The sequence below is a fragment of the Saccopteryx bilineata genome, chromosome 2, assembly GCF_036850765.1.
Source record: "Saccopteryx bilineata isolate mSacBil1 chromosome 2, mSacBil1_pri_phased_curated, whole genome shotgun sequence".
Taxonomy (NCBI): domain Eukaryota; kingdom Metazoa; phylum Chordata; class Mammalia; order Chiroptera; family Emballonuridae; genus Saccopteryx; species Saccopteryx bilineata.
In genome coordinates, this window is record NC_089491.1 from 310,618,189 (window position 1) to 310,646,113 (window position 27,925).

Sequence of the window (27,925 nt, forward strand, 5' to 3'; positions counted from 1 at the left end):
GGGTCATTTCGTAGTGATAAAAGGATCATTTCAACACAGGGTATGTAAAACCCTGAATGTGTATGTACCTAATAACAGAGCTTTAAAATGCATGATGCTAAAACTGATAGAACTATAAAAAGAAATAGATAAATCCACAACAATAGTTGGAATTTTCAACACTCCTCTCCTCTCAATAATTGATAAGAAAAGTACTAGAGGGGTCATTGGCTCAACTTGAGCCCAAGGTCTCTGGTCTGATCCCTGTCAAGGCACATACGAGAAGCAATCAATACATAACTAAAGTGGAAGAATGAGTTGATGTTTCTCTCTCTCTCTCCCTGTTTCTCTTAAAAGAAAATAAAAGTAGTAATCAGTAAAAAAAAGTAGATAGCAACAATACAATCAACCAACTTGAACTGATTGAGATTTATAGAACATTCAGATAAGGAGAGAAAATACACATTCTACTGAAGTGCAAGTGGAACCCATGGTTGACCATATTCTGGGCCAGAAAACAAGTTCTCAATCAATTAAAAAAGATTCAAATCATACAAAATATGTTCTCAAATCATATGAAGTTAAATTAGAAATCAATTGCAGAATGATATTCAGAAGATCAGAAGATCTCCCAATATTTTATAACATACTTCTAAATAACTCATAAATCTAAGAAAAATTAAAAAAGAAAATCAGAAAGTATTCTGAGCTAAATGAAAATAAAAGTACAACCCATCAAAAAAGTTGCATTTTGTGCACTGCAACTAAAATAGTGCCTAGTAATAAATTTATAGCATTGAAACACCTATCTGAACAAAGGATTTGAGTCAATGATCTTAGTTTCCAATTTAAATAATTAGAAAAAGAAGACTGCAAATAAGTACCGGAACAGAAATAATAAAGATCAGAGGAGTGCCCTGGTGGGATAGCTCAGCTGGTTAGAGAATCATCCCAAAGTGCAGAGGTTGCTGCTTTGATACCTGGTCAGGGCACATACAGAAACAGATCGATGCTCCCGTCTCTCTCTCCTTCTCTCCCTTCCTCTCTCTCTATAAAATCAGTACAATAAACATTAAAAAAAAAAATCAGAAAATAAATCAATGAAACAGAAAGAGAAAAGCAGTAGAGAAATTCAATGAATACAAAAGCTGTTTTTTGAAAAGTCCAGTAAAACTGATAAACCTCAATTTAGACTGATCAGGGGAAAAAGAGAAAAGATACAAATGATCAATATTAAGAACAAGAGAGATATCACTTCACATCTACTAGGATGACTATAATAAAAAAGATAATCAGTGATCCCACTCTGGGAATATATGCTAAGAATCCCAAAAAACTAATTTGAAAGAATATATGTACCTCTACATTCATTGCAGCATTATTTACAATAGCCAAGACCTGGAAATAGTCCTAGTATTCATCAGTGGGTGAGTGGATAAAAAAGCTGTGGTACATATACACAATGGAATATTATTTGTCCGTAATAAAGAAGGAAATTTTATCTTTTGTGACAGCATGGATGGCCCTGGAGGTTATTATGCTAAGTGAAATAAGTCAGGCAGAGAAAGACAAATACCATATGATCTGAACTATACGTGAAATCTAATGAACAAAATAAACTGATGAACAAAATAGAAACAGACATAGATACATGTAATAGAATGACAGCTGTCAGAGGGGAGGGGGCTTGGGGGACTGAATGACAGAAGGTAAAGGGACTAAGCAAAAAACATGTATAGATCACACAGACACAGACAACAGTGTGGTGACAGCCAGAGGGAACAGGGAATGAGGAGGCAGGTGGAGGTGGGCAAAGGGGGGAGAATGGAAACGGAAAGTGACTTTGCCTGGGACAATGGGCATATGATGTAGTGTGCAGATGATGTTTCACTGAGTTGGACACTTAAAACCTGTACTCCAATAAATTCAATAAAAAAATAAAGTGGGATGCTTATAAACAACCTAAAAATAAAAGATAGGTAATAAGATTGGCAAGGATGTGTAGGAACTGCATCTATTACTGCTGTGGAAATGTAGACTGGTGCAGCTGTTTTGAAAAACAGCTTGGCAGTTGGGCAGTTTACCAAAATGTTAAACATATAGTTAGCATATGATCCAGTAATTCTACTCTTGCAGGTAAGCACCTAAGAGAAATAAAACATATGTCTACATAAAAACTTACACATGCCTGACCAGGCAGTGGCGCAGTGGATAGAGTGTGGGACTGGGATGTGGAGGACCCAAGTTCGAGACCCCAAGGTCGCCAGCTTGAGCTCAGGCTCATCTGGTTTGAGCAAAGCTCACCAGCTTGAACCCAAGGTCGCTGGCTCAAGCAAGGGGTTACTCAGTCTGCTGAAGGCCCACGGTCAAGGCACATATGAGAAAGCAATCAATGAACAACTAAGGTGTTGCAATGAAAAACTGATGATTGAAGCTTCTCATCTCTCTCCCTTCCTATCTGTCTGTCCCTATCTGTCCCTCTCTCTGTTTCTGTCACACACAAAACAATTAAATCTGTAGTTAAAAAGTCTTCCTACAAAGAAAACTCCAGGTCCAGATGGCTTGACTGTTGAGTTTCTACCAAACATTTGAGAGAGATATAATAACAATTCCACACAAACTCTTCCACTAATTGGACGAAGTACTTCTCAATTTATTTTCTAAAGTTAGCATTACTCTTACAGCAAAACCAAACAAAGCAAAACCAAACAAAAACAAACCAATATTCTTCATAAACGTGGATGCAAAAATTCTTAACAAAATCTTAGCATATTAAATCCAAGGATAAATCACCATGGCCAAGTAAAGTTTTCTGCAGGAATGAAAGGTTGATTTAATATTCAAAAATTAATATAGGCCCTGGCTGGTTGGCTCAGCAGTAGATCATCTGCCTGGCCTGTGGAAGTCCTGGGTTTGATTCCCAGTCAGGGCATACAGGAGAAGCAACCATCTGCTTCTTCCCCCCTCTCCTACCTTTTTCTCTCATAATCATGGCTTGGTTGCTTGAATGGTTTGAGCAAAATGGCTCTGGGCACTGAGGATAGCTCCATGGCCTCACCTTAGATGCCGAAATAGTTTGGTTGCCAAGCAACAGAGCAGCGGCCCCAGGAGGGCAGAGCATCACCCTGTAGGGGGCTTGCTGGGCGGATCCAGGTTGGGGTGTGTGCAGGAGTCTGTCCCCCTGCCTCTCACTTAAAAAACAAACAAACAAACAAACAAAAATATAATCCACTATACTAGCAGACTAAAAAAGAAAAATCATATGATCATCTCAATAGATGCAGGAAAAGCATTTGACAAAATCAAACATGCTTCATGGTTGAAAACACTCACCAAACTATGAACAGAAGGAACTTCCTCAATCTGTTAAAAAGCCTCTGGAAAAAATCAATAGCTAATTCCATACTAAATGGTATAAGACTGGATGATTTACCCCTAAGATTGGGAACAAGATCAGGATGACTGCTCTATTTAACTTTTTACTGGAGGCATTTGTCAGTGCAATAAGACTGGAGAAAGAGGAGAAAGAGAGAAAAAGAAAGATGGGATGAGATGGGATGGACTAGGCGGGAAAGGGAAAGGTAGGAAAAAGAAGAGAAGGGAAGAAATAAGGCTTCCAGATTGGAAAAAAGAAGCAACACTGTCTTTACTTGTGAAGATCTGACTGTATTTTTATAGATATAAAAAGCTTCTAGAACTAATAAGGGATTTAGCAAGGTTGTAGAATATAAAATCAAAATATAAGAATCAATTGTATATAGTGTGTCTGTCTGTAAAGTCATGATGCACTTTTGACCGCTCACAGGAAAGCAACAAGACGATAGAAATGTGAAATCTGCACCAAATAAAAGGAAAACCCTCCCACTTTCTGTAGGATGATGTGGCAGCATGTATGCATGCGCAGATGATGACATAACACCGTGTATACAGCGGAGCAGCCCACGGCCATGCCAGTCAAGATGTGGACAATACAGAGGAAAGTTCAGTGTGTTCTGCGGCTTGCTAAATTCGAATCCGTGACCAAAGTGCAACGTGAATATTGGCGCGTTTATAAGGAAGCACCACCATATAGGAATAACATTACTCGGTGGGATAAGCAGTTGAAGGAAACCGGCAGTTTGGTGGAGAAACCCCATTCTGGTAGGCCATCAGTCAGTGATGAGTCTGTAGAGGCTATACGAGATGGCTACCTAAGGAGCCCTAAAAAATCTGTGCATGAGTCCACATCAAACTGCACTGAATAGGTATGAAACTGGGAGAGTTTTCCTTTTATTTGGTGCAGATTTCACATTTCTATCATCTTTTGTTGCTTTCCTGTGACCAGTCAAAAGTGCACCATGACTTTACAGACACACTGTATATACTAGTAACATTCAGAAACTGAAATAAAAACAATCCCATTTATATTATCAAAAATATTAAATACTCAAGAGATAAATCCAATGAAAGATGTGCAAGGCTTGTACACAAAAAACTGTAAAACATTACTGAGAAATACTAAAGAAGATCTAAATAAATGAGGAGTTATACCGTGTTCATGGATTGGAAGACTGAATATTGCTGAGATGTCACATCTCTTCAAATTGATCTGAAGATCCAGTGACATTCTAATACAAATTTCAGTGGGTGTTTTTGTAGTTTTTGTAGGCATTAATAAGTTGATTCAGAAATTTATATGGAAATGCAAAGGACACAGAATACCCAAAACATAAAAAAAAAAGGATGAAGTTAGAGAACTTACACTACCTGATTTCAAGAAATATTATAAAGCTACAGTGATCAGATCAAGATAGTGTGGTACTGGAGAAATAAAGGCACATAGTTCATCTGGCAGCAGAGAAAAACAAAGAGCACAGAAACAGACCCATACATATATGGTCAATTGGTTATTGACAATATTGCGAAGGCAGTTCAATAAAGAAATAATTATCTTTTCAGTAAATGTTGCTAGAACAACTGGCTATCTATATGCAGAAATTAAATTTGGATCCACTCTACATTATTTTATTAGAAAATTAAGTCAAGATGGATCATACACCTAAATATAAAAACTAAAACTAAAAATTTCTAGAAAAATTATTAAAAAAAATTGTGACCTTGGGATAGGCAAAGATCTCTTAGATACAACACCAAAAGCATAATCCATAATAGAAAAAAAAACCCAACTGGACTTAATCAAATCAAGAACTTCTGTTCTTTGAAAGATACTGCTAAGAGAAAGAAAAGCTAGGCCACCGATTCAGAGAAAATTTGAAAATTATGTTTTTGATAATGAATTTCCAGAAAAAAAGTATTTATTTACTTACCATATTTATTATTTATCTATTTGTTTATTTATTTATATTTGAGAGAAGCAAGGAGAGAGAGACAGGAACATTGAGTTGCTCCTGTATGTGTCCTGACTGGGGAATTGAATCGCAACCTTTGCTCCAGACCAGGGGTCCCCAAACTTTTTACACAGGGGGCCACTTCACTGTCCCTCAGACCATTGGAAGGCCAGACTATAAAAAAAACTATGAACAAATCCCTATGCACACTGCACATATCTTATTTTAAAGTAAAAAAAAAAAAAACGGGAACAAATACAATATTTAAAATAAAGAACAAGTAAATTTAAATCAACAAACTGACCAGTATTTCAATGGGAACAATGCTCCTCTCACTGACCACCAATGAAAGAGGTGCCCCTTCCGGAAGTGCGGTGGGGGCCGGATAAATGGCCTCAGGGGGCCGCATGCGGCCCGCGGGCCGTAGTTTGGGGACCCCTGCTCCAGACAGTGGTCCAACCCAGCTATCTGGCCAGGGCTTAATTTTTTTAATTTTTAAAATTTTTTAGAGAGGCAGAGAGAGGGGAGGGAGAAGGGAAGCATTCATTTGTTGTTCCACTCAGTTGTGCATTCATTGACTGCTTCCCGTGTGTGCCCTGGCTGGGGACTGTACCCACAACCTTGTTTTGGGATGACTCTTTTAACCAACTGAGCTATCCAGCCAGGGCCCAAACATTATTTAAAGATTGGCAAAGTTCTGAATATATCATCAAAGACATATCACCAAGTAGATATATCACCAAAGAGATAAAGAGGTGGCAAATAAGCACATGAAAAGTTGTTCAATATCATCAGACATTAGGGAAATGCAAATTAAATTCAATACCATCTCATACCTATTGGAATGTCTAAAGTTAAAAGGACTGACCATATTAAGTGTTTCTGTTTTTTTGTTGTTTTTTTTTTTTTTGAGAGAGAGAGAGAAGGAAGAGAGAGAGAAATAGCAAAAGAGAGATGCATCAAACTCGCTGTTCCACTTAGTTGACCACTGATTGCTTCTCCTATGTGCCCTGACCTAGGGCTCCAGCTGACAACCTTGGTGATTGAGCTGTTGCCCTTAGAATCGGTAACTCTGGGATCCATGACCTTGGAGGGATGCGAGGTAACTGAAACTCTCATATGTTGCAGGTGGGAATGTAAATGGTATAAAATCTTTGGAAAAGTTTGGCTGTTTCTTCAAAAGCTAAACATATATCTTCCATGTGACCCAACTATTCCATACCTAAATGTTTTCTCCCAAGAGAAAAGAGAGCATATGCCCATATGCAGACTTGTATATAAATGTTCACAGAAGCTTTATTTGTAATAACCTCAAACTGTATACAAATGTCCATTCGCAAGAGAGGAGATAAACAAATGTGGTACACCTATACCATGGAATACTCAGCAAAAAAAACAACAACAACCAAATACTATTAATACATATAATAACATGGATGAAACTTCAATTATACTGAGTAAAAGAAGCCACACAGAAAAAGGGTACATACTGTAAGATTCCATTCATATAAAGTTCTAGAAAATATAAACTAATGAATAATGAGATCAGTGGTTGCCTGGGGACTGGAAGTACAGAAGGGAGGCATTTCAAAGGGTTATCAGGAGGCCTGGTCAGATAGTTCATTTGGATTGAGTGAGTCTAAAGTTGTGGGTTTGAGCTCTGGTCAGGGCACAATCAGGAATCAACAAATGAATAAGTAGAACAACAAATTGATGTTTTTTTCTCTCTCTCTAAAAAGGAAATTTAAAAAGTGGGTACAAGGGCCTAACCTATGGTGGCGCAGTGGATAAAGTGTCAACCTGGAATGCTGAGGTTGCTGGTTTGAAGCCTGGGCTTGCCAGGTCAAGGCACATATGGGAGTTGATGCTTCCTGTTCCTCCCCCACTTCTCTCTCTCCTTCTCTCCTCTCTCTCTAAAAAATGAATAAAATCTAAAAAAAAAAAAAAAAGTGTGTACAAGAGTACGAGGAAACTTTTAGAAGTGATAGGTGGGCCTTGGCCAGTTGGATCAGTGGATAGAGCATTGGCCCAGTGTGTGGAAGTCCTGGGTTCGCTTCCCGGTCAGAGCCACGTGAGAAGCAACCATCTGCTTCTTCCCCCTCTTCCCTTCCCCTCTCACGACCAGTGGCTTGACTGGTTTGAATGTTGGCCCTGGGTGCTGTGAATAGCTTGGTTGGTCCGAGCGTTGGCACCAACGGGGGTGTGGGATAGATCCCAGTCAGGGGGCATAAAGGAGTCTATCTATCTCCCCTCCACCCACATAAAAAAAAGAGTGATGGGTGGGTAGGTTTTCTATCTTGATTGTGGTGATGGTTGTTGCATAGGTATACATTTGTCAAAACTTACCAAACTGTACATTTTAAATATGTGCAATCTAATGAATGTCAATAATATCTCAATAAAACTGTTAAAAAATGTTATGTTCCCACACTGGAGGGGGTTTGGGAGTTTTGGTGAAAAAGGTGAAGGGATTAAGCAGCACAAATAGGCAGTTACAAAATAGTCATAGGGATGTCAAGTATAGCTTAGGAAATATAGTTAATAATACTGTAATAGCTATGTGTGGTACCAGGTGGGAACGAGGATTATTGGGGGGAATCACTTCACAAATTATATAAATGTCTAACCACTATGCTGTACACCTGAAACTAGTGAATGTCAATTATAATTGAAAAAAATATGCTATGCTCCCCTAAAGACTGTATCTCAGGAAAAAGCTTTCAGTAGCTTAGCTAATTGGATACACTATCTTCATTCATCCTCTCCCATTGAATATATCAAGATTTTAAAATGTCATCTGAATTAATATTGACATCAAATTATTACAACATTAGGTCCATTAAACACAGAATCCTCCATTCATCTACACTGACCAAAATTAACTAACAAGCTGACAAAGCCCCTCTTTGTGCACACACACTCCCAGTAAGGCTACCAAACCAGAAAGTCAAATCAGCCTTCTATAACCACACTGAAATCCACTAATACCTGCAGACGAGTCACGAGAAAAGACAAATAATGTACATAAAGTGCCCATAGAGAATAAACATTAAGTGAGAGCCACAGCCACAAAAGAATAGGATTTATAAATACATAAGAAGTTTATCTAAATTCTAAATACATTTTAGAATTTACTTAGAATTTAATTTTTAGGTATACAGGGGGCCCTGAGGTTATGACAGTCTTGACATATGATGATTTGAATTTATGACGCTCACTCCCATAAAAACTTAAAATATTGAGACGTGTTTCTGCTCATGCTGTTAGCGTGGCACTTACAGACTACGTGGGTGAACTAGTTTGGTTGTGTGTGGTGGAAGAATACACAGTACAGTGTACAGGAGAGTATATTTTATGTCCTTTTCCTTTTTCTGTGGCTTAGTTGTGTTTTTATGTTCTAGATGATTTTACAACTGTGTTAGAATAGGTAAGTGACTTAGGCTAGGGTGGATTTTGACTTACACCAAAATTCGGGTTACGTCACTGTTGTAGGAACAGAACTGTGCCATAACCCAAGGACTCCCTGTATACACATTATTAAAAAGCATAGGTGATTTCTGTTCTGAGCTAAAGGTAGGAGCTGAGTTACATATAGTCACATATTCATGAATAATATGGAAAGCAGAGTGTAAAATAAGAAACTTTTATATTTGCTTCATATATTTCATAACTTAAGACCTTAGTAATGACTTCTGACACAAGAAAAATGCAACCTCTCTTTTCTAGGTAACCTATAAAGTAGAAGGGAAAAGAGGAAGGCTCAAAGACGTGAAAGATCACATTCTCTGTGGATTCAATTGAATTTGAAAATTAAGTTGGAATTTAGTTCAATGTCTCAACCAAACACATTTTTCTCTTTCTGAAATTACTAGGGAAAATTACCTAAACCCTGACAGTTAAAAATAATACACTTACCATGAATATTTTCCAAACACAGTAAATAGAGAAAAAATAACCCAGAAAATTAAAATATTTTCCCTTGAAAGTTTTGGAGTATTCTATTCTCTCCTGAGGGAAAACAAACATAAAACATAGTCTCAGCAAAATGTAAATTTATATTTAACAATTTATATTTAACAAAAATAAGGCTAATCAAAAAACCACACATGGTAAGAATAATATTAAAATAATAATAGTAGTGGGCAATTTACTTAATACTTTAAGCCAGAAAGGAGATAAGCAAATTAAATAAATTATCTATTTTAATTTTCATAACTTATAAGATGTGTTCTATTATCTTAATTTTATAGATGAGAAAAATAAAGCTTAGAGAGGTTAAATAACTTGCCCAAGGTCAAACAGTTAGTAAGGAGGGGGAAGTTAGGCTCAGGTCGCCAAAGCTATAATATGTTAACCTCCATCCTATAGGGCTACTCCTGTGAAGTGATCCTCAAAAAGGACTAAAATAGAACAATCTTAATAGATTTTGCATAAATTATATTGCGTTTTAGGAGTAAATAGAAAAGTTACTTCTTGTAGTTAGGTCATTTCTTGATTTGGATCCTTTAGAATAGGGCTAGATCAGGGCAGCAAAGTGTCTTACTGATTTCCTAATATTACTAACTTGTAAGGGAATAAAAAGCAGTCAGAGGAGTTAACATCTTGATCCTGGGTCAGTAGGAAGTGTTGTGTACCACTTTCCTAGATGTTGAAAAGCTTCTTTTGAGTATCCCACTAATTTCTATTAGTGAGAGTATTCCATTAAGGATTTTGCTAGTAGTAGGAGCAATGTCATGAAGAATGCAGACTTCTAATGCTTCATGGCTAATACTGAAACTATGAGGTGTCTCTTGTACTGCTTGGCCACAGAGGACACTAAAAAGCTAGTTAGTCTTGTTCTCTCTTCAGTCATATTGACAAAAAGCACACTTCAGTTTCCTTGCTCTGTACCTTGGTAGCATATAGATCAGCTGTTTCCAGAAAAAGTTGCCTGCTTAGTTCTTCCAAAGCATCCACTTCCTGTTGAATATGAGTAAGATCTGGCACAAATGGGCATCAAGGTTTAAACCAAACAGGAGTTTTAAGAAATAGAAATGAAGAAAGCATAGGCTTTTGTTTTTTCCTATAGTGGATCCTAGGAACTGCCTATATATTTAATTTCCTGCTTCACAGCCAGCAGTACTACTTTGGGCAATTTCCCAACCTCCAACACAGTTATGTAAAAGCTTCTCCATCACAGCACCACCACCAAACACCTACCACCGACCACCTACCACTCAGTTTCTTATAGTTTCTTATTAGCTCAAGTAGCTCAGACAGACATTTTTTTTTTTGGTTGTTTTCCCCCTCGCTTTATCTAGTTAGATTAAGTCAATGTAATCTTGGAAATCTCAAATGGTTATATTGTAAGAAAAACACCTATAAAATAGCATAGTTTATCCTAAATTATCTGAATAAATACAATATTAGGAAAAGAAAACTAGTATTTACTAAGTTCTAATTCAGGCTAGGATTTGTAGATATTACCTTCTTTAGTTCTTTAGAGATATTATCTTCTAGTATTCTCATAACAATCCTATGAGACAAATGATGTTATCCATTTTGCAGATAAGGAAAGTAAAGCTCAGAGAGTCAAATAACGTGCTGAAAGTCACACAGCTAACAGGCATGGAGGCAAAGTCAGATCTATCTTACTCCAAGGCCTGATCTTTCCATTACACTATGCCACTTTCAAGAACTCAGTGAGGTCATGCTACTATTTTTTCTAGTTAGAAAAACAGGCTCAGAGAAGGTAAAGAATCCTGATACCATTGTTGACTTGACTTACTGTCACTAAGATAGCTTACACATAAACTTTGGCTTTTATAGATTTTTAAGTAATAAAAATACAAAGACAGCCCCTTCTAAAACAGAAGCATTGACTTTAATCTAAATCCTCCCTCCTCTGTAATGTTCCTCACTATACAAATCAGCCCTTCAGGGGCTTCCTCAGTAGTAGCTGAAACTGGCATGGTCCAGCCACCAAACAACAGAGTTTACTAGTTAACATGTCTGCCCCTCTCATGATTAGACAGACAGTAAGCTCCTTGAGGAGTGAGGCTATATTCTGTTCCTCATTTTAGGAGATGTGAAATAATTGCTTCTTGATTAAATAAATTTAAAGTAATCCTTTTTTCCTTCTCCTCTGGTCCTTCTATCTTTCTTTGGTCTAATTCGTACTTTGTATTTGACCCCAGAAAGATATGTCATAATTTATAGCAAGAATAGATTACATTCATTTCCTCCAACTGAAGCAAAAGGGAATTTGTACTTCCTCAGGCCAGGGAAGCAGGAATATGCTATCTCACCCCTGGGCCCCCCAAATTTGACTTAATAGCTTGATAGCCACAAAGAGTTTTGGTTATTCAGTTTGGGAATTAGTTTAATACAGCAACCAGCTGGGCCAAAAACTATCCATTAACTCAATCTGCTTGATTTTTAAATTAAAAAGTCACTGGAGATACAAAGCTGCTTAAAAATTTGTTTTAGAAATGGGCCCTTACAGACATTTAAGAAAGCCATTATATTTTGCAGTTGTTTTTCAGAGTGGAAAATGCAGTAGTGTAGTGGAAAGAACTAAGAAAGGGAGACCACAGTTCTGGTTCTATATCTCTGCCACAAATCACTGTGTGATTTAACTTTCTCTGGGTCTGCTTTCTCATCTGTAAAATGGAAAGACTCACTTGTTAGAATCTCTTCGGCTCAAAGACAATGATTTATGAGTATCTGTGGGTGCTGGAAAGATGACTTTGTACACACTATATTTCCTAAGCCTACCCCTGACCGGTGGGACTGTGGATGTGGTCAGGTACCTTAGAAAAGACTATTCCAATACTACTTTTGTCTCTTGCCCTTGGTCTGGAGTTGAGAAAAAGAATGTATAGTACTAGCTGGGTACTAGGGGATCATTTCATAGTTACATAAATGTCTAATCATTATGCTGTACACCTGAAGCTAATAATAATATTGAATGTCAACTGTAATTGAGAAATGGAAATTAAAAAAAAAAATCAAGCAGAGGGATAAAGGATACTTTCACTTCCTGGTGCTGAAGTGGTAACACTTTTTATCATTCCCCAGAATCCTGATGGTTTGCTATGCACCTCCCCCTTCTGGAACATAGTTCTCCGTGTCATTGCCATCCTGAAATGAAAAAGACAACAATTCAAAAAATGCCTGATACAAACCAAATAACCAAAAACACCCAAAAACCAAAACCAAACAAAAACACCTCAGCAAGGAGCACGGACCCTCATAGTCCATTCTCATCCACCTTCTATGTCATTTCTTAACTGCCTGTTTCATCTGCTGAGGTGTTTAGGGAAGGATATCAATTCTGTGAAGATCACAGAATTTGGAGTAGGTAATAAATTTGAGGATTGGCTCTGTCACTCAGAAGCTGTGAAATCTCAGAGTTTTATTTCCTCATCTCTGGATAGTGGTGAAGATAAATGAAATAATATATAAGAACTCAGGTTGTAAACTATAAAGTGCTATTCACATATTAATAATTATTACTATTATCATTTAAGGGAAAAAAAAGTAATAGGTGATGCACCTAGCTAAAGAACCAGGTACATGTTAGGAACTCAAATGTTTCCAATAGCAGACAAAAAGAAAAAAGCCCAACAAAATTACACAAACCTGGACTCTTCTAAAACATCACCATTCTCTCTCTAACTCCAATCTCCTCCCATTAATAAGTTAACAGGAAACTTACTATGCCTTCCTCTAGTCCTCTCAGTCTATTGAGAACCCACCACTTCACTAGTAGCTGCTAGCATGTTTCAGCCCAACATATAGGTTTTAAGAACAAGGTCTTTGTGAGAAAACTAAGATCATTTGTGCATAAATGATTACTTGAATATAAAGGGCCAATGCTTACAGGACTAAAATGAACCACTACAAGTCTAATAAAAATAGAGTAGGAGGGCTAAAAGATTTTATGGTATCTGTGGCAGGGATCCATGCCAATGGTACCAATGGTATGAAATACAAAATGGTATTCCCAATAACAATGACTTAACTATTTCCTCCACAAAATGACCTTCGCCTAGATGCTGAGTGAATGAAATATAGCTCCAGTTTGGCTCTTTCTGCCTTTCCTTTATACACACATTCCCTGTAACTCAGCATTGTTGGAAGATGTAATATCAAGTTAATAACAAGAAGAGGCTCACGTCTAGGGAGATTTTGACTTGACAAGACTCACAACCCTTAGTTTTCCTATTTTCACAGTTGGGAAAGCAGAAACAAGTACATAAATAAGGAAGACATTCCATCTCACCCATTAATAAAAGTTCACTTCAGCTTACCATACTGGATTAAAGGAGAGGGAGTACAGAGCCCATTTTTCTATTGTCCTTAGTTTGAATGTCTACAATACAACAAATACAATGACTGACTTTGGAGTGGAACTGGTTGATTACATAAAGGTGACTTACTCTATATTGTAGCCCCAAATTAATGTATTTTCTTTTTTCTTCCCTTTCATTCTTCTATTCAATTATAGTTGCTGTTTTTCTTAGCACTTACCACTGCATGTTTTAAAATTTTATTCAGTGAGAGGAGGGGAAGCAGAGAGACAGGCTCCTGCATGCGCCCCAACCAGGATCCACCCAGCAAGCCCACTAGGGGATAATGTTCTGCCCATCTGAGGTGTTGCTTTGTTGCTCAGCAACTGAGCTCTTCTTACTGCCTGAGGCGAGGCCATGGAGCCATCCTCAGCACCTGGGGCCAACTCACTCCAATGGTGCCATGGCCGAAAGAGAGGAAGAAAGAGAGAGAAGTGAGAGGGGGTGGGGTGGAGAAGCAGATGGCACTTATCCTGTGATCCCTGACCAGGAATCGAAGCCAGAACATCCACACCCTGCATCGATGCTCTACCACTGAACAAACCAGCCAGGGACATACATATATACATATACATATACATATACATATACATATACATATATATATATACACACACACACACATATACACATTTTAAGTGAGAAACAGAGACAGACTCCTGCCTGCACCATGACTGGAATCCACCCAACAACCCTGGCTGAAGCAGATGCTCTGCCTACCTGGGGCCATACTCACAACCAAGCTATTTTTAGCTCCTGAGGCAGAGGCTTGACAGAGCCTTCCTCAGTGCCCAGGGCCGATGTGCTCAAATCAATCGAGCCATGGTTGTGGGAAGGGAAGAGGGAGAGAGAGAGAGAAGGAGGGAGAAGCAGATGGTTGCCTCTCCTGTGTGACCTGACCGAGACTCAAACCCAAGACTTCCACACAGTCGAAGCTCAACTGCTGAGCCAACGGGCCAGGGTCAGCATTTACCATTGTATTGATGAATAAATCTTCATTATTTTACTTGATTTATCACCTTCCAATAAAATCTTTTGACCCCTTGCTATAAAGAAAAAAAAATTGTAGCCCCATAACGGGTAGAGAGGTAGTACAATCACTAGGAGTGAGAGTTGGCCTTATTTTAAACAATTCACTTTCACTTTCAACTTATCATTTGCCTATAAAACAATTTTGCTCTTATCAAATAAGTTGCAGATAAAAAATTAATATATTTAAAAATGAAAAGGTAACAACATACTGCCAGAGATGTGGTAAAAAGGAATAAAAAAACAATATAAGTCAACAAGTAGTGGACTATTTTCTTTTTTTTTTTTGAGAGAGAGGCAGGGAGAGAGACAGGAACATGGAGCTGTTCCTGTATGTGCCCTGACCAGGGAATCAAACTGACAACTTCTGCACTCTGGGACAACGCTCCACACAACTGAGCATCTGGCCAAAATCAATCAGTGGGCTTTCTTTTTATTTTTTATTTTTATTTTTTACAGAGACAGAGAGAGAGAGAGAGGGATAGACAGGAACGGAGAGATGAGAAGCATCAATCGTTAGTTTTTCATTGCACATTGCGACACCTTAATTGTTCATTGATTGCTTTCTCATATGTGCCTTGACCGTGGGCCTTCAGCAGACTGAGTAACCCCTTGCTGGAGCCAGCGACCTTGGGTCCAAGCTGGTGAGCTTTTGCTCAAACCAGATGAGCCTGTGCTCAAGCCGGCGACCTCGGGGTCTTGAACCTGGGTCCTTGGCATTCCAGTCCGATGCTCTATCCACTGTGCCACCACCTGGTTAGGCAATCAGTGGGCTTTTATTTTGAGCTCTTCTTCACTATGATTACCGCCACCACCATGATCATCATCATTATTGTTTTATTTTAAGAGGTAGGTCTAGAACAAGAATATATTAGCTGAATGCCTTTTAAAAACCCACAATCTGGAAAAACATATCCACTTGGCTAAGGCTTGGCTGTGGTCTTCAAGTGAAGAGGCTGAAAAATGTTTACTATGGTTTAAATATGCCATCCTACTGTTTTCTGGTCACCGTGATTACTGGTGGTAATCTAAAAAGTTACTTTTTTAATTAAATGGTTTGTTTTGAGATAATTATAGGTTCACATATGGTTGTAAAACAATACAGAGATCCCATGCTTTCCCTGACTGGAAACATCCTGCAAATTTATGGTACAATATCACAACCAGGGAAATGACACTGATATAGTCAAGGTATAGAACATTTCTATCACTACAAGGATCCGCGTGTTGCCCTTGTATAGCCCAATGCCCTCCTCCCACCTCCAACTCCTCTCTAAACCCTGGCAACCAGAATCTGTTTTCCATTTCCATTTTGTCATTTCAAAAATGTTATATAAGTAGAATCACACAGTATGTTGTACCTCTGTGGATTGGCCATTCTGTCTCAAGGGTAGACCTCCTTCTAGTTTTCATCTATGTTTTCTTAGGCCCGCTGGTATTCACTTTGCATATGTATTGTTTAGTGATGAGGCAGGGATTTGGGCAGAGTTTATACTTAGATTCTAGATCTTAACTTTCTGCACTTCTCTTGCTCCAAAAATTTCCTTTTAGATTTCCAGTTACTTTGCTGCCTTGAACTCTATCAATCTGTATACTTGAGTGGATGCTGGGAGGGTTGGACGGTGGTTGAAGAGTACACTCCAGGCAAAGAAGCCATAACCATGCAGTTACTTGATATACTTCTCAAATTTCTACTTGTCTCTGTTCATTTTTCCAGTACTTTCAAATTACTGTTTTTAATAATTTTTCCAGTTTTTATGCTTTTCTGTAAAAGGAAAAGCTTGAACTCTTTATAGTACCATTTCTGGAAATTTTCTCTAATATGATTTGACAGCAGCTGTTGAGATTTAACCAGTGAATATATATTTTTTCTTACTTTTATAAATTTTCAGAAGAGAGACTAAAAAATCCTAACTCAAGGATAGAGGTTAAGATTTTTTCTTCATAGCAATAGCTTGCATTTAATTTATACATATCATAGATTCCAGGTTTTTTGGTATGTCATAGCTATGTGAAAAATTATAAATTAAGAATTTGTGGGTTGAAAGGGATCCTATAGACCCCTGCTATAGACCTATTAGTCAACCCTGTCATTTTGCAAATGAGGATACTAATACAGTCTACTATTTTCTCAAGATCACTTAACTAGTTTATTGTAATGTGATTGCTTAGTTCAAGTTCTTTTCATTATACCATGGTGTAGTTGCACAACTATATTTTCCATCTTCTACAAAACCATAATCTCAAAACTGTACTACTATTGTTTGTGAACAGAGACTATATTTCAGCTATTTCATAGATTATCCACACAAAAGCTTTAATATCTAAGTCAACAGAAGATCAAAATAAAATAAATCAGTTAATTCTCTCAACCTGAAAAAAATTAAAGGCTTTGATCACTAAAGCAGCATGTTTATACTATATGAACTAGGTTTTTGATTAATGTTTCCCAAATGCTATAAACCTCACCTTCTATTCAGTGTTCCAAATAAGAAGACAGTGTGACCCTTTCCTGCCCCTATTTCTAACCATTAACTTTTTTGTTTATAATAGATGTTATTTTTCTTGTATGTCATCTCAGTATGGCCCTCTGCTGTTAAGTTGAAAGATGGTCTAAAAATGTTTGTGAAAAGTTTTTTTTTTAATTTATGTGTTGTTTTTTTTTAATTTTTTTTATTTTATTATTTATTTATTTTTTTAATTTCTGAAGCTGGAAACGGGGAGAGACAGTCAGACAGACTCCCGCATGCACCCGACCGGGATCCACCCGGCACGCCCACCAGGGGCGAAGCTCCGCCCACCAGGGGGCGATGCTCTGCCCATCCTGGGCGTCGCCATATTGCCACCAGAGCCACTCCAGCGCCTGAGGCAGAGGCCACAGAGCCATCCCCAGCGCCCGGGCCATCTCCGCTCCAATGGAGCCTCGGCTGCGGGAGGGGAAGAGAGAGACAGAGAGGAAAGCGCGGCGGAGGGGTGGAGAAGCAAATGGGCGCTTCCCCTGTGTGCCCTGGCTGGGAATCGAACCCGGGTCCTCCGCACGCTAGGCCGACGCTCTACCGCTGAGCCAACCGGCCAGGGCCTGTTTTTTTTTTTTTTGTTTGTTTTTTGTATTTTTCTGAAGCTAGAAACGGGGAGAGACAGTCAGACAGACTCCCGCATGCGCCCGACCGGGATCCACCCGGCACGGGGAGTCGCTCTGTTACGACCAGAGCCACTCTAGCGCCTGGGGCAGAGGCCAAGGAGCCATCCCCAGGGCCCGGGCCATCTTTGCTCCAATGGAGCCTCGGCTGCGGGAGGGGAAGAGAGAGACAGAGAGGAAGGAGAGGGGGAGGGGTGGAGAAGCAGATGGGCGCTTCTCCTGTGTGCCCTGGCCGGGAATCGAACCCGGGTCCCCCCGCAAGCCAGGCCGACGCTCTACCGCTGAGCCAACCGGCCAGGGCCTAATTTATGTTTTTAATATTTTGGTAAATAGCAAGGGAACTGCATGAATCCCAAGGGCCCCAGTGTTATCATGTTAGCTGTCTATCTGCCCTGTTGGACCAACTGGGTAAATACCTGTGGTAACTAGGTCAAATTGGGAGGCTGATTCATCTGAGAGCCACTCAGATTAATAAGGACTGTTGCAGGACCACAAACCATCCCAGATCCTGACTAGATAAGGTCTATAGGGGTACATCAGGGCTAATTACTAACCATGATTAGTGATAAAGTGGCTTAAAAGTGCACATCCAAACTTGACACGGGTTATTATTCATCTCTGGGGGTGGATAAAAGAAATATAGTAAAAGGGAGAATGTTCTTAGGAATCAAAATAGAAGTGTTTCTGTATAAGGGTCTTCTAATATTGAATACCACTGCTCTTATTGTTATGTTTTTAAAATCTGCATTCATACTCTTTCATGGAAAATAAACTGTATAGAATAAATGTAAACAAAATAAGTAAATGTATACATATGTGTGTTTACTTTCAGTATCTTAGTAAAGATATATAGAACTGAAGACAAATAATTAGTTGGTGAATCTCAGCCTCTCTATAATTCTAATGTCTATTTCTTTCTCTGACATTAAGAATTCTTTGACTCGACTATGGGTCTTACTAAAAAAATTGTTGAAGAAACATGAAATTCAAAAACATGCAGTTTAAAACCTCTATGTCACCATGTTATATACGTAATAATTTTAATAAAGACAGATTAATAAGCTTCATAAAGGTAGAAATTGATTATCTTGTTCATCTTTGTATTTTTATGTACTATCCAATATTTAGTACACTACTTGAAATAAACTAGACTTTCTATAATTATTAAGTAAATGACTATACAAAAGAATAAATGAAGGTGAAGCATTAAAACCAAATAATTATCCTGCAGAGATTACTAATAACTTCAATAATTTTCCTTAGCTATGTATAATTCACTGTTCTAAGAACTTTACATGTCAGCTCATTATTATTATTTCCATTTTACAGATAAGGAAACTAAGATATAAGGGAATAAAGTAACTAGGTTAAGGTCACTGTGAGCTACAGGCCACAGATTAAAATTCAGAGAGTCAGAATCTAGAGCTAATTCTTGTACCATTGTGATATAGATTTCTGGAAATGCTACTTTGCAAATATACATTTCAAACATACTTTAAAATAATAAAAATAACAGTAGCTGAAGACTTGAAGGATTTTTTAAAGTAGTTAAGAGAAAAGGAAGTTGAAAAGGTAGAAATCAGGCATGAAAAAGTTTGTAAAAACTTAGGGCAGCCTGACCAGGTGGTGGCGCAGTGGATAGAGCATTGGACTGGGACGCAGAGGATACAGGTTCAAAACCATGAGGTTGCTGGTTTGAGCATAGCTCACCAAGGTCGCTGGCTTGAGCAAGGGGTCACTTGGTCTGCTGTAGCTCCCAGGTCAAGGCACATATGAGAAAGCAATCAACGAACAACTAAGGTGCTGCAATGAAGAATTGATGCTTCTCATCTCTCTCTCCTTTCTGTTCCTGTTGTTGTCCCCCCCCCCCACCCCCACCCCGGTCTCTTTCTCACATACACACACACAAATTTTAGGACAAACATTCAAGGTAGAATATCTTGAAATATAAATTATACTAATGATTCATCTCAAGAGAATTTAGCTAAAATCAGGAAATACAGTTGTATTTGAAAACTTTCTTTCACACAGGACTAGACACTAAGTCTTCGATGATACCTTAACTTATAACGGAAATGAGTAAGATGAAATTCCCTGTTAACACCAATTCATAGTCAAATTTTCTTGTTGAGAAATTCTAACAGTACAAGTTTTTTAATATGCTAATATCTTTTTAAAAATATATTTAAGTGAGAGAAGGGGAGATAGAGAGATAGACTCTTGCATGTGTCCAACTGGGATCCACCTGGCAACCCTCATCTGGGGCTGATGCTCTGCCCATCTGGGGTCCAAGCTTGTAACTGAGCTATTTTTAGCACCTGAGGTGGAAGGCACCATGGAGCCATCCTCAGTGCCCTACAATCAATTGAGCTATGGCTGCAGGAGGAGGAAGAGGAGAAAGAGAGAGAGAGAGAGAGAGAGAGAGAGAGAGAGAGAAGGGCGAGGAGAGAGAGGAAGAGGGGTGGAGAAGCAGATGGTTGCTTCTCCTGTTTGCCCTGACTGGGAATCGAACCCAGGACTTCCATATGCTGGGTTGATGCTCTACCACTGAGCCAACTGGCCAGGGCCAATGTGCTAATATCTTACCTTTTCTTTTTGCTTATGATCATATCCATGGTTTGGAGTAGTCGCCGTTCCAGGGCTAGGATATCTATATCAGTCACATTCCTATAATAGGCACAAACTGTTAGTAATGTTTTGGGGTCCCATCCTTGGGCATAACACAAAACAGCTAGAGAAACACATATACTTTAATCATTACTTAGCAATTCAAGAAACTGTCTTTTTCCAGAAAATATTAAAATGAGCAAAAATATTGTACTTTTAATGTCATTTTTTACAGCTTATATTTCTGGGTCTCAGGGCAATGGAAGATAACTAGCTCTCTTACAGTTTTTCTTAGCTTTCATTCAATAACATTTATGGTGCATGTGAAAGCACACTTTTAACTTGGTATTTGTCTTCTACTGTTCTACTTTTGGGAGGAACTAATTTGTTGGGAGTAGCTCACATTACTGTCTACTAGAAATGTGCCTTTAAAAGGGGGGGTAGTGAGTAGGGAGTAAGGAGTGTCAAATTGATATTGCCATTAAAATAAATAAATGAAGGACAAATAAACACAAGCAATATAAGGGATAAGACTTATTTAGACAGATTACTAGGTCAATACCATGAAAGAGGAAAAGAATACAAAGGCAGTGTCATAGGTCTAATATTTAAGTATAAAGGATGGTGGCATGATATGACACATATATTCAAGAAGTAAAGGGAAAAAAGAAAAGAGATGAAGATCTCATTACCTGAGGAAATAGGACATGTAAGTGTATGGGCAGTTGACAGCACCAAATCCAGAAAGAAGAGCCATGAGAGTCACACCAATAACACCTACCCGGCTGATGAGCTGTTCTATGGACAAGATCCCTAAAAAACGTCAAAGCACATTAATGCCTGGTAACAGAGATGAAATGACTTTCATATGCACTGCAAAAGGAAACATCACTGAAAGTATCAACTATTACATACACTAACTTAGAGGCCAGATTTTATTACCATATAGATAATCTGCAATAAATATTGATTATCTATTGATTCTTCTCCTATCTCATATACTTCCATAGTCATCTCTATTATTAGGTGATGGTAATAATAAAATAACAACAATAAATGTAAATAACACTATTGACTGCTTACTCAAGGTGGTACAAACTCCAACAAAGCAAAGTACTTTCAGTAAGTTTTGGCAAATAACCCCCCCCCAAACCCCCCCCCCCCAAAACAACAGGAAAGTAAATCTGTTGGCAGAGTATAAATAGCAGGTAGCACTTTCTGCTATAATAACCCTCAATATATACATTCTCTATTAGGTTATAAGCTCTTTAGCTTATGTGCTATTCATTTTTGCCACCAACAAATGTATAATGCATCTAAAAAATGGGCTGAATTTATGAATGACTAAGGAATTCAAAGGCAAAGATGAATTTCAGAGTATTGATTGTGGCCCTGGCTGGTTGGCTCGGTGGTAGAATGTCGGCCTGGTGTGTGGATGTCCTGGGTTTGATTCCCAATCCGGGCACACAAGATAAGTGACCATATGCTTCTCTACCCATCCCCCTCCTTTGCTCTCTTCCCCTTCTATAACCATGGCTTGATTAATTTGAGTGCATTGGCCCTGGGCACTGAGGATGGCTCTGTGGAGTCCCCAACTCAGGCATTAAAAATAGTTCAGTTGTGAGCATAGCCCCAGATGGGGATTGCCAGGTGGATCCTTGTTGGGACACATGTGGGAGTCTGTCTCTCTATTCTTCCTTCTCTCATTTGGAAAAGAAGAAAAAAACAGATTATCAATTGTATTCTAATTATTATTTCTTTATTCAAGAACACTAAAAATCAACTCAGTAGCTAAAATAAATGCTGCTGTTGATATATTTGGAATAAATGAGAGAAAGCAAGGCTAAAGAATAATTCAGAACATGTGGTGTTACAGGAAAAAAAAAAGTTTTAATGTTTTTCACTTTCTATTTCTAGGACAGAATCCACTTTAGCCATTTACTTCTATGGCTAAACGCCACAGCTGCTATTCCGAAATTCTCTTAGTTTTAATAGTAGTGAGTCCCCTTGGTCCTTTATTCCCACTACACCATTTCAGAGCTCTTTAGGACCTTTGGTCTCTCGTCTTTTGCTTTCCCTTACCTTCCATTTTCTTCTTCTCTGAGCTTGGGATCCAGGTTTTCTTGCTTCAACAACTCTTGCCAGGACTCTCAGTCCTCTACTCTCCTCCTTCCCTGTGGCCATACCTGAGCTGCCTAAAATTACTAGAACACACACTGATACTGGTACCACTACAGATTTATGGTCTCTAGTCTTAACATAGCTCACAACCCTACTGAATAAGCCTTTTCTTGCTTGGTCAGCCATCTCTTCCCACGCCCCTCGGCAGATACTCTTCAATCCACTTTTCCAATCTTTGTTCTCCATAGTTAACACCATTATTCTATAGGAAATAAGTTATTACACACGAACTACCTCCCCTTTACTATATTTACATCTGCAACCATCCTAACTTGTTCCCCTCAGAACAATACGGTGTTTAAAGCTAAGACTTCTCTACTTGTGCTTTTGATCTTATGTCCTTTCCAACTCCCCAGAATCTTATTCTATTGCCTGTCCTCTCTCTCGCATCTCTAATTTTTTCTTCTTTTCTGGTTCTTTCCCTTCAGTTTCAAGTCTCTCTTTCTTAATAAAAAGTCTGTCCTTGGTCTTGAGTTTAGCTCTAGTTACCAATCCTCTCTATCTTCTCCTTAATATCCAAATTTCTTGAAAGAAGTTTACACTCCCAGTCACCTCTTCTTCACCTCAATTTATTCCTTGACTGCCTGCAATTCAGCTTCCATCCCATTCTTCTATGCTAAATGCAGCTGCTTTTACTAAAAATAGTAATGGCAATATAATAGGTAATATTCAAGCAGCTGTACCAGGTACTGTTCTAAGCATTCTACTTATATTAATTCATTTATTTCTCCTAACAACCCTATGAGGTAGATATTATTGAAAACTTCACTTTATAGTGAGGAAATGGAGGCATAAAGAGACTAAGTAACTTAGTTGAGGCCACACAGCTTCTAATTGGCAGAGTCAGGATTAAAATCCAAGCAATCTACCTCCAGAGCCTGGGCTCTTACCCATTATTATACTATGGTCATGAATTTTCTTCTGGTTGTAAAATTCAATGACATTTTCCAATCCTTGTTTTATTTACCCTTTTATGATATGGAATTACTCCTATTTAAAATTATTTCCTTTCTTGGCTTTCATATTAGCATTTCCCCCAGTTTTCCTTTTACTTCTCTAGTTGCTTCTTTTTGGTCTTTTTGTTCTGCATGGACCAGAATTCTATTATTTCAGTATATACACCTTCCTTGAGTGATCTCATTCATTTGCCCAGCTTCATCTAATGACATTTAGCTGGTGATGACCAATTTATTAGATTCCTGGAGTTAGATCCATGAATCTGATGGATGACTGATGACTCCATTATCTTTATCCTAAGTTCCCAAATTTATATCCAATTGCCTACTGAACATCAGTTGAATGTGCAGAGTCAACTTGAATTCAATATATCCCAAGCTCAAATTATATCCCTTCTTCTGCATGAACTATCTTAGAAAATGACATCAACTATCTAGTCACCAAAATAAAAACTCAATACCACTACTCTTCATTCTGTCTCTTATTCCCTCTATAATACATCAAGGTATTTTTTACCTTGAAGCTTTATATAATGTCTTTCTTTCTTTTTTTTTTTTTTAAGAGAGAGAGAGGCCTCACCAGGTGGTGATGCACTGGATAGAGTGTCAACCTGGGATGCTGAGGACCCAGGTTTGAAACCCTGAAGTCGCCAACTTGAGAGAAGGCTCACCAGCTTAAATGTAGAGTCACTGGCTTGAGTGTGGGGTCATAGAGATGATGCCATGGTCACCAGCTTGAGCCCAAAAGGTTGCTGGCTTGAGCAAGAGGCCACTGGCTCAGCTGGAGCCACCCAGTCAAGGAACGAATGAGAAGCAATCAATGAACAACTAAAGTGATGCAACTACGAGTTGATGCTTCTTATCTCTCTTTCTTCCTGTCTGTCCCTTGAACCCTCTTTACTTCACTAAGAGAGAGAGAGAGAGAGAGAGAGAGAGAGAGAGAGAGAGAGAGAAGGACAAGAAGGGAGAGACAGAAGAGGAGAGAAATAAGCATCAACTCGTAGTTGCTTCATTTTAGTGGCTTATTGATTGCTTCTTACACATGCCTTGACTGGGGACTCAAGCTGAACCAGTGACCCTTTGCTCAAGCCAGTGACCTTGGGTGCCACCACCGGTCAGGTTCTCTTATGCCTTCTTGCTGGGTCTACCTTCAGTGTTGTCCTTTACATCTCAGTTTTATTTTATTTTTTTACAGAGACGGAGAGAATGTCAGAGAGAGGGATAGATAGGGACAGACAGACAGGAACAGAGAAAGATGAGAAACATCAATCATCCATTTTTCATTGCGACACCTTAGTTGTTCATTGATTGCTTTCTCATAAGTGTCTTGACCGCGGGCCATCAGCAGACCGAGTAACCCCTTGCTCGAGCCAGCGACCTTGGGTCCAAGCTGGTGAGCTTTGCTCAAACCAGATGAGCCCATGCTCAAGCTGGTGACCTCAGGGTCTAGAACCTGGATCCTCCGCATCCCAGTCCGACGATCTATCCACTGTGCCACTGCCTGGTCAGGATTACATCTCAGTTTAAATGAAGAAAGTTTGACTCTAACCACTTGTATTAAATTTGATATCCTCATCTGCATAGTCAGAGCTATTTGTTTGTTCCTTGATGACAGTGGTCACAATTGGCAATTATTTGTTTATATACTTACCTCTTTACTGTTTAGTCCCTCCTGCCAGATTATAAATATCAGGAAGGCATAAACTAACTTTTGTACCTGGTTGTATCTCCAGCACTTAATATAAACTAGGTACTCAGTAAACAGTTGTGGAATGTTAAATGAATAAGTCCTCACCTAAATTCTGTTCATTCTACTTTCCATATACCTCTTGAGTTTGCATTTTTTTTATAGGACAGATCATGTCTTATTGATATTTGCTTTCCTGGCTGCCTAGAACATGGAAGGTGTTTAACAAATGTTTGTTGTCTGTGGGTACAAAATTGTCACCCGGTTATATATTATATATAAAAAAAAAAAATCAAGGGATAAATATAATTTATTAAATTAAAAAACTAGAAAAATGTCTCCTTTACTTTTATCCCTTTAAGGTGGTACCCCTTTATTGAATATTTTTTCTGGTTTAAAGTACTTTGTAGATATCATCTATTTAATATCATCATTTCTATGAAGTAAAGGACATTGTTAGTTTTCCTGTTTTCCAGTTAATAAACAGAAAGCCAGATAAAGCAACTTGCAAAGACCATCTCAGTGTTGCCATTTGTTCACACAGATTCTTGCTTCATATCATTTCTTAGACTCTCTTACTCTTTCCTCCTCTGGCATGTCTTCTAACCTTTCTAGGTTCAGATACTGCTTGAGAAGTACTTTCACTTTTACAGACATATTTCCACTGTAGGTCTTATGGTTTTTGTGGTTTCCATAGCAACAAACCCTACTGGTTGTTGGGACAGTCCTGAAGAAGCTCTAAGAAAGCAGTGTAAGTCTGGCTGCTTTTTAGCCACTGTCTAACTTTTCTTCTAATTTACTCTCTTAGGATGAAATAAATTAGACACCTGTACATTTGGACATAAAACCAAAATGCTTTCTCACTGGAGCACAAAGCTAAGACTAAAACTGAAACTATCTCCCTGGCTCTTCCTCTCAGTGTGTTCCTCAAGATAGTTCCATAGAATTTAGAAAAAGGAGTAAAGTACAATAGGATGTGATGATCTTTTTCAGTTGGGCAAGGTCTGACTGCACTGATCACCTGAGCTGACTACTCACAGGGAAAAGCTGGAGACTGGCATCAGTCACATCTTTGGACTGAATGTGACCTTGTGCCATTGTTGTAAGCAGTCATGGGGGTCCTTCTAACTGTTGTTCCGCATTTCTTTTTTTCTTTTTTCTTTTTTTTTTTTTTTGCATTTTTCTGAAGCTGGAAACAGGGAGAGACAGTCAGACAGACTCCCGCATGCGCCCGACCGGGATCCACCCAGCACGCCCACCATGGGGCGACGCTCTGCCCACCAGGGGGCGATGCTCTGCCCATCCTGGGCGTCGCCATGTTGCGACCAGAGCCACTCTAGCGCCTGGGGCAGAGGCCACAGAGCCATCCCCAGCGCCCGGGCCATCTTTGCTCCAATGGAGCCTTGGCTGCGGGAGGGGAAGAGAGAGACAGAGAGGAAAGCGCGGCGGAGGGGTGGAGAAGCAAATGGGCGCTTCTCCTATGTGCCCTGGCCGGGAATCGAACCCGGGTCCTCCGCACGCTAGGCCGACGCTCTACCGCTGAGCCAACCGGCCAGGGCTTGTTCCGCATTTCTAATTATCACAAACATATTTGTCTCTATGTGGGTTTATTTGAAATAGTTTATATGAGAGCTATATTATCAGGGTCTCTCTTCTCCAAATCTTTCTGTACAGTGACATGAGCATGCTGACCATATTAGCAAATCTTAAATTTCTATCTAGAGTGTTAGTTACTTTCCTAAACTAATCTACCACATGGTCAAGATGTAAATTTTCTTTTTCATTCACTGATTCAATATACACTTACGTGCTAGGTTATGCTAGGCACTGAGATATAAAGATAAGTAAGATGTTGTTACTGACTTCAGAGAACTAAGGTGAATGAGGAAGTCAGAAAAGGAAACAAGTAAATATAAATTTTATAGGTAATATAAATACATCGAGGTGGGCGCAATTACTATCCCCTAATGATGGCCAGGAAAATCTTCTTAGGGGAATTGATGAGAGTTGACTATTGAAAAAATAAGTAGACAATTTCCAGGTAGACAGGGTAAGGGATTGTCCAGGTTGATTGACGAGCTTTAGAAACTTTACTTTGGGAGAACTGGAGGACAGACACATAGGAAAGTCAGGCCACGGAGGGTCTTGTGTGCTATGCTGAGTTTGAATGTTTTTGGTAGGCTGATGTTTCTTAACTTTTTGGCCTTCTTCAATGCTATTTGAAATTTCAAAATAGATAGTTTGTAAAATATACAGTTGTTTATAATGTTGCATATGCTTTAAAAAATTGTACATTTCCTCTGTTCCTCCTGCAGAAGAGTCTTATAACCTTTCTCCCAAATCCCTGCTATAGGTAATGAGTAGACACAGATGAATACATGAGAGATAAGGCAGGTTCTAGACACAGGCTCATTCAACATTATGCCAGTCCAATTCTAGCATGTATTCTTATTCTACAGAATCTGGTGGAAAGCCAAAAGTTCTTTCCTAGGTTCCTTGAAGGTAAGGGTCTGAATGTTACCGAGGCCACATCAAATTCACATGCCCATGTGAGACTCAAATGCATTAGTAAACATTGTGGAAATAAAAACAGCATGTGGGGGCTGGAGCACCTGGGGCAGAGGTTCTACTGGCTGGTCCCTGATGTCACAGGTCCTGTGAGGCAGGTGACAACTTCAGTGAGTTTC

General features: G+C 38.8%; 1 protein-coding gene across 1 annotated transcript in view; it reads right to left on the minus strand.

Moving 5' to 3' along the window:
• LOC136326182 (Golgi pH regulator) overlaps window positions 1–27,925 on the minus strand; it is a 71,139-nt gene that overhangs the window by 16,820 nt on the left and 26,394 nt on the right. Inside the window, exons 6-10 of the mRNA XM_066261727.1 lie at window positions 21,107–21,227; window positions 20,394–20,474; window positions 12,319–12,428; window positions 10,197–10,285; window positions 9,222–9,314 (exon numbers count right to left, since the gene is read on the minus strand). Of these exons, the coding sequence (XP_066117824.1) occupies window positions 9,222–9,314; window positions 10,197–10,285; window positions 12,319–12,428; window positions 20,394–20,474; window positions 21,107–21,227 (494 nt within the window). The remainder of the gene's footprint in view (window positions 1–9,221; window positions 9,315–10,196; window positions 10,286–12,318; window positions 12,429–20,393; window positions 20,475–21,106; window positions 21,228–27,925) is intronic.